Source organism: Phyllostomus discolor, chromosome 7 (assembly GCF_004126475.2).
Source record: "Phyllostomus discolor isolate MPI-MPIP mPhyDis1 chromosome 7, mPhyDis1.pri.v3, whole genome shotgun sequence".
In the NCBI taxonomy this organism is placed as follows: domain Eukaryota; kingdom Metazoa; phylum Chordata; class Mammalia; order Chiroptera; family Phyllostomidae; genus Phyllostomus; species Phyllostomus discolor.
The window spans coordinates 90,774,684-90,790,287 of NC_040909.2; the positions used below are offsets into that span (position 1 = coordinate 90,774,684).

General features: G+C 38.7%; 1 protein-coding gene and 1 non-coding gene across 4 annotated transcripts in view; both read right to left on the minus strand.

Annotated features, from left to right (window-relative positions):
- The window catches only part of UBE2V2 (ubiquitin conjugating enzyme E2 V2), a 55,331-nt gene extending 42,294 nt beyond the window's left edge, over window positions 1–13,037 (minus strand). For 2 of the 3 annotated variants that reach the window (XM_028533862.2, XM_036031114.1), the window contains exon 1: window positions 12,959–13,037. In XM_028533862.2, coding sequence (XP_028389663.1) covers window positions 12,959–12,974 — 16 coding nt within the window. In that variant the 5' untranslated portion in view covers window positions 12,975–13,037. Of the gene's footprint in view, window positions 1–12,872 lie in introns of all 3 variants that reach the window. The other variant, XM_028533863.2, reaches the window with a different exon arrangement.
- Window positions 11,713–11,904, minus strand: LOC114514915. Its single transcript, XR_003686143.1, has one exon. It is a non-coding gene; the product is annotated as a U2 spliceosomal RNA (small nuclear RNA).
- Window positions 13,038–15,604: the final 2,567 nt, after the last annotated feature.

Below are 15,604 nucleotides of genomic sequence, written 5' to 3' on the forward strand. Positions count from 1 at the left end.
ATGGCAGAAAACTAATTGGAAGTTACACTAAATTCCTCTCAGGGCCAAACTGGAATTCCAACTAAATTAAAGAAAAATCATCCTGAAAAAGAAAAAGGAAAAGGGAAAGGGGAAGAAAAAAAAAAAAAAGAAACCTCAACACTAGCTGGAGAGAAGCCTTACAACCAAGGACAGGAAGAAAGAAACCACCCCACCAAAACATGACTGGTAGGGAGTGGGGGGGGTGGTGCTAGAGGACTGGCTAGGCTCCCAGGAGCAGCAGCTAACTTGCTGGAGGGATACCCCAGCAGTCAGGAAGGTTCCCCCTGGGAAGTGTGGGGTCTAAACCCCTAGCTGGGCTCCCCAGACTAGAGCACCAGGACTGGAAAAGGAACCCAAATAACATATAACTGATATAACTGTGAAAAGCAGAGGGTTTTCTGTCCACCAAGGAGAAATAACTAGAGACACAATGAGCCTCTTAAAGGGCCAATGGACCAAATTGCATTTACAGCCACATACCCTGGACACCAGCAAAGGGACGGCAGAGTGGACTAGAGATGTAAGAGTCTGGGGTCTGTGGCTCTGGGAGAGAATGAAATGGTCAGCCACCAGGAACTCTATGCCGACTCATTCCCCATAATGCAGAGACCATCTCTCTAGGACACAACACACCCTTCCAAATGGCATCAGCCTGGGGAGAAGCAACAAACCCACCAACAGGAAGCCCTACTGCCCCACCCTGGGAAGCTACAGCTGGAGGCTATTCAGTGATCAAGTCTAGCAGCTAAGGCAGATGGGTGGAAGCTCTGAGACTTTAGCTGACCATCTCCCAGGCCTGGTGCTGTTCAAATCCCACCTTGGTGCACAGCCTGGCTCTTCCTGCACATACACAGGCCCAGTAGAGGGGGCCACATACTGCAGATCGCTGACACTCCAAACAGAAAGCCCAGGTCCAGTGACAGGGAGCGCCTGGCATGGGTCTGCACTAGTCTTTGCAGACCCACTTAATACATAAACAAATTCGAAGAAACAGCCAAAATGGAAACACAAAAACAGATCCCAAATGAAAAAAAGAGAGGATTCTCCAAGAGAAGAGCTACATAAAATGAAAGCAGGCACTTATCAGATAGACAGTTTACAGTAATGATTACAAGGTTACTCAAAAGGCATAGAAACCATAAAAAAGGACTAGTCAGAAATAAAGAATGCAATATTTGAAATAAATAATACACTGGAAGGAATAAACAGTAGGTTACATGAAGCAGAGGATCAAATCAGTGATTTGGAAGAGTAGGTAGAAAAAGCACCCAGGCAGAGCAGCAAAAAGTAAAAAAAATTTAAAAAATGAGGACTGCTTAAGAACTATTCTGGACAACACAAAGTGTAACAACATCTGCACCATGGGAATACCAGAAGGCAAAGAGAGCGAGCAACAGATTGAGAACCTATTTGAAGAATTAAGGATAAAAAACTTCCCTAATCTGTTGAAGGAAAAAAGATATGCAAATGCAGGAAGCTCAGAGTCCTGAACAAGCTGGACCCAAAGAGACCTACACCCAGACATATCATGATTAAAATGGCAGAGCTTATAGACAAGGAGAGAATCCTGAAGCTGCAAGAGAAAAAGCAGATAGTTACCTACAAGGAAGCTCCAATTAGACTGTTACCTGATTTCTAAACAGAAACATTTCAGGCTAGAAGGGACTAGCATGAAATATTCAAGGTGATGAAAAGTAAGGACCTAAAACTGAGACTATTTTACCCAGCAAGGCTATCATTTAAAATTCAAGGGGAAATAAGGACTTCCCTGACAAGAAAAAGTTAAAGGAGATTGTTAACACCAAACCAGTACTGCAACAAATGTTGCAGGGCATGCATAGGCCCTGGCTGGCATAGCTCAGTGGATTGAGCGCGGGCTGTGAACCAAAGTGTCGCAGGTTCGATTCCCAGTCAGGGTACATGCCTGGGTTGCAGGCCATGACCCCCAGCAACCGCACATTGATGTTTCTCTCTCTCTCTCTCTCTCTCCCTCCCTTCCTCCCTTCCCTCTCTAAAAATAAATAAATAAAATCTTTAAAAAAACCCCTACTGATTCCATTTCTTTTTTAAAAAAAGGGCATGCATAAAAAGAGGAAAATGAGAAAAATAGTTAAAAAATAAAATGGCAACAAATCTGTACCTGTCAATTATCACCTTAAATGTAAGTGGCTTGAATGTTCTAACCAAAAGACAGGGTAGCTGAAAGGATAAGAAAGAAGACCCATATATATGCTCTCTCCAAGAGACACACCTCAGATCAAAAGATACACACAGATTAACAATGAAAGGATGGAAAAAAATATTTCCTCCAAACAGAAAACAAAATAAAGCTGGGGTAGCAGTACTTATACCCAACAAAACAGACTTTAAAACCAAGGCTATATATACTAAGGGACAGAATAGGACACTATTTAGTGGTATTGGGAACAATCCAACAAGAGAATAAAACCCCAGTAAAGACTTTTAAAAGGATTTTATTCATTTGCTTTTAGAGAGAGGGGAGGGAGGAGAGAGGGAGGGAAACATCAATGTGAGAGAGATACATCGATTGGTTGCCATCTACATCTCAGAGGTATCCACTTAGGGACCTGGCCCACAACCCAAGCATGTGCCCAGAGTGGGAATCAAACCAGCAACCTTTTGGAACACAGGCTGGCACTCAATCCTCTGAGCCACACCTGCCAGGGCCCTAGTAAACATTTACACATCCAACAGAGGAGTACCTAAGTATGTAAGGCAAATCTTTTTTTTTAAAGGGTGCCTGAGGCTAACAATGGGCACTTTTTTTTTTAAGATTTTATTTATTTATTTTTATCTTTTTAGAGAGGGAAGAGAGAGAGAGAGAGAGAGAGAGAGAGACAGAGACAGAGACAGAGACATCAATGTGCGGTTGCTGGAGGCCATGGCCTGCAACCCAGGCATGTGCCCTGACTGGGAATCGAACCTGTGATACTTTGGTTCGCAGCCCGCGCTCAATCCACTGAGCTACGCCAACCAGGGCTGTAAGGCAAATCTTGATGGTACATAAAGGGTACAGACATACAGTCAGTCAGGGATTTTAACACCCCACTTACTTCAATGGATAGACCTTGCAGGCAGAAAACCAACATGGAGAGAGCAGCCTTAAATGACACACTAAAAAAATGGATTTAATTGCTATCTTCTGAGCACTTCAACCCATAGCAGCAGAATATACATACTTTTCAAGTGCACATGGAATGTTTTCTAGTATAAGATTACATGTCAGGACACAAAACAGGTCTCAATAAATTTAAGAAGACTGAAATCATATCAAGCATCTTCTCAGACCACAATGCTATAAAACTAGAAAGCAATCAAGAAGAACACTAAGAAACAAGCAAAGACATGGAAGGCAAATAATGTTATTAAGCAATGAATAAGTCAACAACTGAGATCAAGAACGAATCAAATGATACCATGAAACAAATAAACATGAGAATACAAGAATCCAAAATACGTGGGACACAAGGGAAAGCAATCCTGAGAGTGAAATTTATAGCATTACCCGCCTATATCAAAAAATAACATCTCAAAGATACAATCTAACTTGACACTTAAAGGAACTTGAAAAAGAAAAACAAACAAAGCCCAAAGTGAGTAGAAGGAGGGAAATAATAAAGAACAGAGTAGAAATAAACAAACTAGAGATTTAAAAAAATTACACCAAAGATCAAAGAACCCAAGACCTGGTTCTCTGAAAAGATAAACAAGATTGGTAACTGTTGGGAACTGCCCTGCCTGGTTTCAGAAGCTGTAACTGCCCATGGCTAAGGCTGTATAAAAAGACCTTGGGACCATAAGCCACTAAGGACACAAAACGTACCCTCCCAGGAGGGGCACAGCCTCTGCCCCCTTTACTTCACCCTGCTTGGCCCCTGGAGCATGGCTGGATAGTCAGTAACAGGTAAGATTCCTCAAGGGAGGAACAACCTAAAACAGGCACAGTCATGAAGGGGCCATCAGGGGAGGACATAGGGGGCTAGAGAAAAGGGGTGATGGACTTTCACTCCTCAGCTTTGTTATAGCCGAGTCCTCATTCTATCTGTAAGAAATCTCCTAATCTCTTGGCTGCCTTACTTCTCCAGCCTTACTTGAGCCTGGAACAATGCTGGAGGCAGTTCCCCCAGGGCAATTGGGCCTAAGAAAGAATGTATAAAATCCTGTGAAACCTGCTTTGCAAAGAATGCCCTCAATTTAAATGTTAAGGGTGCAAGCACAAAATGAGGTTGTTTCCCAAAGTTTTATGGTCCTTTAACAGTCACTCTATCTATCTGACCTTGACTCAGAATAAGCCTTTATACTTCTATGCAAACTAAACCCAATAAAAAGCTCACTAAGAAAAAGGCTCAAGGCCTTTCTCCTCTGAGACTGGTCAGCCTTTCCTCCCCAAGCAGATCATGTCTTGGTGGACTTATTCTCATCTGAGACAGTCAGGGGAGCTCTGCAGGCAGAGCCCCCGTCACAGAAAACCTTTAACTAGTCTCACAAAAAAAAAGAAAAAGTGAAAGGACCCACTAAATAAAATCAGAAATGCAAGAGCAGAAATAACAACTGACACCAAAAAAATACAAAGGATTGTTAAGAAAATATTATGAACAACTACATCCCCCAAAATTGGACAACCTGGATAAAATGAGTAAATTCCCAGAAACATACAATTTTCCAAATAAAATCAGAAGAATCAGAGAATCTGGATAGATTACACCAAATATAATTGAAGAAGTAATCAAAAAAACTCCCAATAAACAAAAGCTCTGGACTAGATGGCTTTACATGAGGATGTTTCCAAACATTCTAAAAGAACTAAACACCTCTCCTTCTCAAACTATTCCCAAAAATTCAAGAGAGAAGACTGCCAAGATCATTTTATGAGGCCAGTAGTACTCTAATTCCAAAATGAGATTAAAAAAAATAGAAAAAAAAAAAGAAAATTGCAGGCCATTATCCCTGATGCATATAGATGTTGAAATCCTCAACAAAATATTAGCAAACCAAATACAGCAATGCATCAAATAGATTATACACCATAATCAAGTGCTATTTATTCCATGAAATGCGAGGTTGGTACAATATTCACAAATCAACATGATACACCAGATAAACAAAATGAAGGATAAAAACCACATGATTCCATCAACCATTGCAGAAAAAGCATTGGATAAAATCCAGCACTGATTTATGCTAAAAACTCCAGGCCAAGTGGGAATAGAGGGAACATACCTAAATCTAAGATCATAAATGACAAACATAATGCCAACATCAAACTCAGTGAGCAAAAACTCAGTGTTCCCCTTAAGATCTGGACAAGACAAGGATGTCCACTTTCACTTCCCTCATTCAACACAATACTGGAAGTCCTAACCACAGCAATCAGACAACAAAGAGAAATGAAAGGCATCTACATTTGAAAGGAAGAAAAGAAGTCAAACTGTCTTATTTGCAGATGACATCATATTCTACATAGAGAACCCTAAAGATTCCACAAAGAAACTACTAGAACAGATAAATGAAGTCATTAAAGTAGCAGGGTACAAACTTAACATCCAAAAAACAGTTGCATTTTTATGTGCCCAAAATGAACTATCAGAAAGGGAAATTAAGAACACAATCCCATTTCACAACTGCTTTAAAATGAATAGAATACCTAGGAATAAATCTAACAAAGAATGTAAAAGACCTGTACTTGGAAAATTATAAGACACTGAAGAAAGAAACTGATCAAGATACAACTTAGTGGAAGCACATACCATGTACAAGGATAGGAAGAATTAACACTGTTAAAAGTCCATGCTACCCAAAGCAATCAACAGACTCAACGCAATTCCTATCAAGATTCCAATGGCAAGATTCCAATGATCCTCTCTCAGGACCACTTGTAGCAACAGTGGTCCTGAGAAAGAAGAACAAAGTTGAAGGAAGCATGCTACTTATTATCAAACTATAATATAAGGAAGGCTATAGTAATCAAAACAGCATGGTACTGGCATAAAAAACAGAAACTGAGTTCAATGGAACAGAGTCGAGATCCCAGAAATGAAACTATAACTTTGTAATCTATTAATATTTGACAGAGGAAGCAACCACATACAATGGGCTAAAGACAGCTCATTGAACAAATGGTATAGGAAAAAAGGACAGATATGTGCAGAAAGATGATGCTACAAGACCTCCTTACACCACACACAAGAATAAATTCAAAATGGACAAAAATCCTAGAAGAAAACATAGGCAGTAAAATCTTACACACTGCTCATCGCATTACTTTACCTGATATACAGGGTCCAGCACAAATAATACCCCTTTGTTATTACAAAATCTTTTATTACAAAATCATCAGCATGTAATTCTGTAACATAACAGTATCACACTCAAGCACATCCTATGATGTTTTAGGTGAAATGTTCAAATTAAAACTATAAATTATTACATCCATATTATCACCCTACCAACCATACTCACGCAGGTTTTACTTCTGCTGGAATCTGTACATCCTCAGGCAATAAAAAAAGAAAAAATAAACAAATGGGACTATATCAAACTAAAAAGTTTTTGCAAAGAGAAGAAAACCATCAAAAAATAAAAAGACAACCCACAGAATGGAAGAGCTTGTATGCTGATACATCTGATAACAGCTTAATATTCAAAACTTATTTTTAAAAAGTTATAAAACACTAAAAAAATCCAATTTAAAAATGGGCAGAGGACCACAATAGACACTTCTCCAAAGAGGACATATAGATTGCCAAAACACTTAACAAAAATATGCTCAACAAGACTAATCATCAAAGAAATACAAATCCAAACTGTGTGATAGCATCTCACACCAGTTTGAGTGGCTATCATCAATAAATCAAACAAGTGCTGATGAGGATGTGGAGAAAGGGGAACCCTTGTGCACTGTTGGTAGGAATGCAGACTGGTGGAAAGCACTAAGGTGATATCTCAAAAAATTAAAAATGGACCTGCCTTGTGACTCAGCAATCCCACTTCTGGGAATGTATCAGAAGGAACCTAAAACACTAATTTGAAAGAACATATGCACACCTATGTTCAGTGCAGCATTATTTACAATTGTCAAGATATGAACACTAAAACACCAATACAAAAAAACCTTTGCACCCCAATGTTCACAGCAACACAATTTATAATAGCTAGATGCTGGAAGCAACCAAGATGCCCATCAGTAAATGAATGGATCAAAAAACTATGGTACATTTACACAATGGAATTCTATGCAGCAGAAAGAAAGAAGGAGCTCCTACCCTTTGCAATAGCATGGATGCAACTGGAAAGCATTTTGCTAAGCAAAATAAGCCAGGCAGTGAAAGACAAATACCATATGATCTCACCTTTAACAGGAACCTAAACAACAAAACAAAGAAACAAGCAAAATATAACCAAAGACACTGAAATAGAGGACAGGCTGACAGTGAACAGAGGGGAAAGGGAATTTCAGGGGAGAATGGGGAGGGTTTACAGGAACAAATTTAAAGAACACATGGACAAAAACTAGGGGGAGGGTGGTAATGGGAGGGAAGTGGAGAGGGTTGGGTGGGTGGGCTGGAATGGGAGTAAAAGGGAGAAAACTGTACTTGAACAATGATTAAAAAAAATAAATTAAAAAAAGTTATGAAGCAGCCAAGTGTCCACCAGTACATGAGTGGATAAAACAACTATGGGACATTTACCAATGGAATACTCTTTGGCCACAAAAAGGTAGAAAATTTTACCTTTGCTACAGCATAGATGTACCTGAAGAACATTATGCTGAGTGAAATAAATAAGCCAGTCAGAGAAGAATACCATATGGTTTCACTCATATGTGCAATCTAATGAACAAACTGAACAAGCATGCAAAACAGAGTCAGACTTGTAGATGAGAGAGCTGGATGACAGCCACGGGGTGGGGGTTGCAAGTGAGGGTATCAAGGAAAAAGGACTTAAGGAAATTGACAATAGTATGGTGATTATGGGAGAAAGAGGGTCATAAGGGGAATAAAAGGTAACAGAAAAATGCCAAAAAAAAATTTTGAGATTAAAATGAAGACTATCTCTGGACTCAACATCAAGCTACACCTTGTGAAAGTCACTTCATATTTGTATTTCCACTGCCCATATATAAAATAAACTGCCTATAGCTTAGCTGATCCATAATGTATTTTCCATTAGAAGTTTTATTTCAATATACATAGAGACCTAATATAAGGCCATAAGGGTTTCTCTCCTTCAGTGGTTTGAAACTTCTCTGCGTTTCAACTTAAACTGTAAATAGCATCTGCTTTTACACAAATCCACTAAGACTTAGAAAACAAGACTAAATCATTCCCAAACCCAGTCCTGAAGTCCCATCTTATATAGATCTCAAATTATTCCTTACAAATACATTTATTCTTGAAAAAGGCAACTCCTTCTAAAACAAGCTTTTGAACATACAATTTTATTCTATTTACTCCAATCTACATGCCTCAAAGCTGCTTCTCTGAAGTTTTGTGTCAAACAATTGCTATGTAGAAGTTTTCACATCTGGACAATCCTTGCTTTCCACAGTTTTCATTGTGCATGATTCCAGTAACCATGGTTTCGTTAAATAACACCAGTTTCCCAACACAGTTCAGACTGCAGTACCACCATATATTAATGATGAGTAACTGCACAAAGTACCAACTTTGCTGCTATTTCTTCAGTCCAGAAATCACTATGTAAATAAGAGCTGAGCATACTACCACTGACCAATCGCTTCACATCCTTCCAAGTCTGTCTGATGAGTCACTGCATGTTTGTCACTCAGTTCACTTAGATAGCAAAGCGTGTAGTAGTGTTGCCTCCTTGTCTAACAGTGGTAAGTGAAGCCATGCAACATTCTATAAAAACAGTCAAAAAGGAAAATCAGTCCACAAAGATAATGTGCAGGAAAGAAACAAAAACTGGTAATTCTGAAAGTGAAATATAAATCAAATGGAAATAGTTACAGAAGAAATACCCCTCCACCCGAATGTCTGAGACTCCAGAGGAGCAGCTGGAAGAACTTGGTAAAAGTGAGTTTATGTATGGAAATGAGGGCAGTAACTGTGAAGAAAGGATGACAATGTTCCAGAGGAAGTGGAAAGCTTCAGAATAAACTCTCAAGAGAGATTTCCTAACAGTGAAAGCACAAAGGATAAACATTGGAAGCTGATTCTAACTGAGGAGTATAAGAATTCATCAAAGCATGGGAGATATACTTGTGCTGCATCACAAGCTGTATAATCAGAAGAAAAAGGCAAGCATTGTTCAAATTGCACTTGAAAAATTATACAGAAATAAAACCCTAATTCTTAATGTCTCTAGTGTTTAAAGTACAGTATACTAAACAAATGTAAGTTTACTATTTTATTTCCTATACACTTTAACCACAAGAAGAGTTTTTAAGCATTTAGCAAACATTTTCAAATGTCACAGAATGATCATAATTTATCTCACTTAGTAGGACTCATTTGAAGTTTCAGTTTGAGTGGTCATTTTTGCCACCTCATACTGCTGTGTCAAGGGAGGACTGCCTGTATAGTAAGGTATTATTTAATGATACCAACTGCAAACGTTTATCAAGAGCACCCCAGTTCCCAACTAACCTAGAAAAATCCACTAGGCCTGTTATCGAAGATGCAAGACAAACATACTCTGGCCTGCTGCACTTCAGCTCTTCTATTATTTACTTCCCAGGCTCTATGTTATGATCTACACGTGTAAATCTCTTCCATGGCTACTCCAAAGTTGTGCCCATATCCAAGTGTCTTCATCTCGGAGGTGGGAAAACAAAATCATGTTGTCCAACCTTTCCATAAAAGGGCTGGGGAAAATCAGGCTTATGAGACTGAGTGGCATGCCTAGCAAGGCACACTTAATCAATCAGGAGCAACAGGGGCACTGAAACACAGTTCTGGTTCCAGTATACACAATGATGCCTACTTCTGAAGAGGTTAATTAGGTTTTATTTTCCACCCATATGAATACACAGACCTACTAGCAGAGAAAAAATATTCCACATTTTCTGAGCCTCTCATTACTTAGACATTTTAAATCATCTGCATTCAGAGCTCTCTTGTAACATCAGTAGAACTTAGTAAGAATTTTCAGACATTTCATGCTTCAACATATCCTGGATGGGATACTGGTATGCAAAATGGACATTAGATAAAAACTAAGAAAATGTGAGTACACTACAGACTTCAGTTAATAATGGGACACTATTGGTTCATTATTAGTGCCAATGTCCCACACTAATGTAAGAGTACAGGAAATTGAGTACAAGGTAGAAGGGAATTCACAACTTTCCTGTAAATCTAAAACCACTGTAGAAGAAAGATTTCTTTAAAGAGTTATTAACACTAATTTTTTATTAGTGCTGGTATATAATGAAATTTTTGAATCACAGGTACTGTATGTACTATTTTCTATTCTCTAGAGTAGTGTTCTTTAAGCTACACCCTGTAGAATCTGCCAGGAAGGAAAGTGTGAAAGCCACTCTCTAGTCTAAAGGACAGTAAGAATAATGATTTGAGGAATATTCCAATTCATAGTTCCTCAAAACAGAGAGAGCACTAGACTGAAGGTAAAACAAAACCTGCATTCTAATACTAAGTTAGTAACCAACTATGTAAAACATTGTATCTCTTTAAGCCTCAGTTTTCTCATCTGCAAAATAAGAGCAACCAAGTATGTTTCAGCTTAAAGGTCTCAGTCCAACTAGAACTTTTTCCTAAAACGTTCCTTCTACTAAAAGTAAACTATAAGATTTAGATAATGACATTAAAATACAATGCTTTAATAAGGATCAAAATCTGTCAGTTTTTTTCTCTTTTTGGCCTATGATCAAACAACTACTGTATTTTTATCGAGTATTTTGACCTAAAATCTAACTCATCTAATTTTACATTTCAAGCTATATCATTTACTTCACAAATATACAGGTACTGTGTACCTCTCTTACTATCAAAAAGCAAACAATACAAAATGGAGCTAATAAAAAATATAATTTAAAAACAGTCTCAAAACATGGTCTAAAGTTTTTTCTGCACTCATCTCTCTACCAATTCAATAACACTGTCAATGAATTAAAGCACGGAAAATGGACAAATGTAATTATTTTCAACTCACCAAGGCAAATTTTTAGCAACAGTTTCAAGTTCTTTAAGAAAGCTCAATTACCTGCACCAAATGTCTTCTTTTTAATTACTCTAAGTTTTGAATTTCATAAATCCAAAGACAGAATTAAACTGCAACAATAAGACTAAATATAAACTGGAAAATGCAAACTTCCTATGTAAAATATGGTAATAATCTAGCAACTTCCTCAGAATTTACATTTGATGTCCAAAAATGACTAATATGGTTAACAAAAAGTATCTGCATTAATATCATCTAATATTTGGTCTTTTCAAAATATTTTCACGTTCTCTCGTATGTTTAATATTAGACAAAAATCATGTTTAAATGAACAATGCAATCCATAAAATGAAAACTATCAAATTAAAAGGCACCATTTTATTACTAAATTTTCAAGAACCTACAGGTAGTAAAAGTACAATTCTTAAAATGTTATGGCTCCATCACAAGCACTATTCGATTTCAAACATCAAGTACAGTAACTGAAGTCGTAACAGGAAAAGCTCACTTTTTTTTGTCCCCCTCCCCAGGGGGTGCACCCTTCCCAGGAGTACTGCAATACCTGCTGGAAGCGCAGAGTGGACCAAGCAAGCTCCTATTCCATCTCCCAGCTCCAAAATTCCATTTAACATAATGTCCTCGGAGAGAGGACGTATCAGATAGTAAACTGGTAAGAACAGATAACTACACTTGATCTCAGCCAAAAAGCCAAGAAACAATGAAATGTCACGTTTTAAAATAATCCTTACATTATTAGTTGCTCTGACCCGAAATATACTGAAATATTTCCCCAAAGTTAACATCGTTGAAAATCTTATCCCCTTTGACACCTGTAAAATAATAAAGATGAGATTTAAAACAATTTTTCATTATGGTGTATGTAGACTGTACCCTTAGGTATTACCTTGAAAACACCAATCACAATACATTGAAGCCTTTCATTTAAGCACATAATTTGAAAATTTTTTTTATTATGCAGTGAGAGCATGAAATATTAAATCACACTGTTCTATAATCTGGTTCCCAAAGGTCATACGCATTAACATTTTTAAGGATTAAAACATTTCTAACATTTTTAAATGGTCACATTTCTAAAACCTCATCGTTAAAACTTGCTCCCCAAGTCCGTGCTCATAAGAAACTAAACATTGTACACAGGAGTTGAGCAGCTTATCTAAGAAACCACTTTTATTCAGTTAGTTTCGTTTTCTTCTGAGCTTTTATTTTGTTTGCACTGCAGTTTTTCACTTAATGAAAAAAAGGCAATTAAACTATTAAATCAGGTAAGAATGGTCATCTTTGCATTATTACAAAGTGCAACAATCATCTCCTTAGTCCTCTCCTCCTCTAACCCTGTCGAGTCCAGGGGAAATGGATCTCCACTAGACCAAGGATGCTCCGTAACCAGACACCGCCGCCAGAGCCTCAGGTTCAGACCCGCCCACCTTCGGCCTTCCCACTTTCTTCCCACACCACCTTCCACCTAAGATTCACAGGGGCAACCGCGGGACCCTGCGCGTACGACGGCGTCACCCCGCCCCAGGTTCGCGAGCTCGCGGCCCCAGCGCAAGCACAGCCGGTCGCCACCGACGGCCGCCCAGGGACCTTGGCGCTGGACCCTCCCCAGTCCCAAGCTACTCTCCGCAAGGACCACGCCATCTGAGAAGGCGCACTATGGCTTCACCCACATGGTCAGCGCCCAGCTGCCAGCAGCAGACGGAGGGGCAGAGCCTGGTCGAAGTAGGAAATCATTTAGCCCGGCCCAGGAACCGACCTGTGGAGACCGCCATCTTCTCCTGCACCCGGACACGCAGCCGTCTTCACGCACGGCGACGTTGTACGTCCCTTTTGGCGCAGCTTCTGTTCTCGCGTAACTGGAGACCCCGCCCTCTGCGCCTGTGCGTTAGCTAGGTGGGAAGAAGATAACGGATCTTTGCTGCCTTGTTGGCAGCTTTCCTAGATTCTGATATTAATTCAAAATAAAACGTTAAACAAAGAGTTTTTTTTTGCAAGACAAAGCTGAGTCAATCACCATAATGTAAAGCAAAGACAAAGAAAAAATACTTTTTAAAACCATGTGTAATGGGGCTGCATAAGTCATGACAACCTGTCATGAGAAGTGCTGGAAGGGAGAATGTGCACAGATTTTCAAACTCTTGGTTTAAGGTTTTATGTGCCCAGTGTTTTGCCATGTATGATGCACACTTTTTTGTCCACGTTTTTCAGGGGAAAACAAGGCTGGGCATTATACATGGGTAGTACCTGAAATACCTTGTATTTGTTCTTGTGTTTTGTATTACTCATCTCATAAAATTACTTGTACCATAATATGTTCAAAAATAAATGCTAAAATTCCTTTATAATACAAAAAAACAGGTATCTAAATATAAAGAAAGATCCCCCCCCCCAACACTTGGCCTAAATGGTGGGTGCACATTATACACAGCAAAATAATGGTACATATAAAACATCTTGTTAAGAAAGTGAAAAAAGAAGGAAATCTTACCATTTTACCACAGCATGGATGGACCTGGGAAGCATTATTAGTTCATTAAATCAGAGAAAAGGCAAATACCATAGGATTTCACTCATGTGGAATGTAATGAACAAAATAAAAACAGACTCTTACATACAGAGAACAGAATGACAGCTGTCACAGGGGAGGGGAGTTTGGGGGCTGGATGAAAAAGGCAAAGAGGTTAAGCAAAAAAAAAAAAAAAACTGTAGACACAGACAACAGTATAGTGATTGCCAGAGGGAAGGGGTTGGGGGGGTGAGGAAAGTAGATAAAGCAGAAATAAATTGTGATGGACAGAGACTTGATTTTGGATAGTGAACACATAATACAATATACAGGTGATGTATTATATAACTGTGCCCTTGAAACTTATAAAACCAGTAACTATTTTTGAAATTTTAATCTTTTTATCCTCGACTGAGGATATTTTTGCATTGATTTTTAGAGAGGGAGAAGAGACAGAGGGAGGGAGAGAGATTCATCAATGAGAAAGAGAAACGTTGATTGGTTGCCTCTTGCACGTGTTTGGACCAGGGATCCTTGATGCCTGATCTGGGATCAAATCCTCAACCTAGGTATATGCCCTGACTAGGAATCGAGCTCACAACCTTTCAGTTACGGGACAATGCACCAACCAAATGAGCCACATAGGCCAAGGCCATATGTAATTTCATTAACCAATGTCACCCCAGTAAGTTCATAAAAATTTAAAAAATAAATTTTAAAGGGAAACAAAACATGTTTTATATAAATTAAGTATTGAGATTAAAATAGTTTTGATATGTTGAATTAGGGTACATTATTAAAATAAAAGCCCAAGCAAGATATGGGCATTGACAATTCTGCGTTGAAAAATGATTCAAAAGAGTTGAACAAAAATTTCAAGTGGCCCTAAGAATTAATCCAAATTATTTAATTTCTATTTTACTTTTGATATATGCATACTAATGAAACAATTAAAATCCACACATAAGACTGAAAAGTGTTTACAAACAATATAAAACAAAATTTCTAAGCAACTAGGAGGAATTATGTGTTCAAAATGCAAAGATTTTACATCCTTCGTGTGAAACATTTGAACCTATATAGAATTTTCGGTTGCATTTAAAATTAGAGTTGAGATCGGCCAATAAGACAGGACAAGTATAATAAGGAAACTGAGATAGATAGATGAAAAAATGACTGAGCAATTTACAGCCACATACAAAGGTCACCTCCCTAGACATAATATCCAGGCCGCGGTTATATTTCAGCTCCAGGCCCAGGAAAGCAGCAAAATCAGGTGGGCAATGCCAGGACCAGCTGCAATTGTAACTGGAAAAGACATCAGCGTTCCGGCTGCCTGTCACTACCAAATCCAATAGGCAATAACAGCAATTGAATCTTTTATGGGCGCTTTATTCAGATGGCTGGCGATCCGAGAAGATGACAGGTTCATACCCTAACAAACCATCTTCTCCTTCCTTTCCTGGCCAGATCTTTTATAAGGGGGTTGGGGAAGACAAACCTGAGTCAGTGAGAGTCTTTGAAGTTCACAGCTGCAGCACTTCTATCCTGGGCAATTAGCTGTCTCCAAGTGGGAGGGGTAGTCGCCTGCTTCTTCCCGATAGGGATGTCTCCAGACAGTAATCTCTAGCCAGCACCCCAGGAGGTCAGCCGCTTTTTCCCAGGCGCCAGATGGGCCTTATCTGTAGTTTCCGAAACAAAAAGCTTAATATACACATTATTTGTTAGATTTATGGCTATTTACCTTAAGCTAAAATTTTCCAAGTCTTGAGTTCACTATCATTCCCCACTGTTAATATTAAACTATCTCATTTCTATGAAATCAGAACTTAGCACTGGACCATCCAGTGGGGAGGGGAATATACCTAATTGCAGATTTACATAAGGAGGCACATT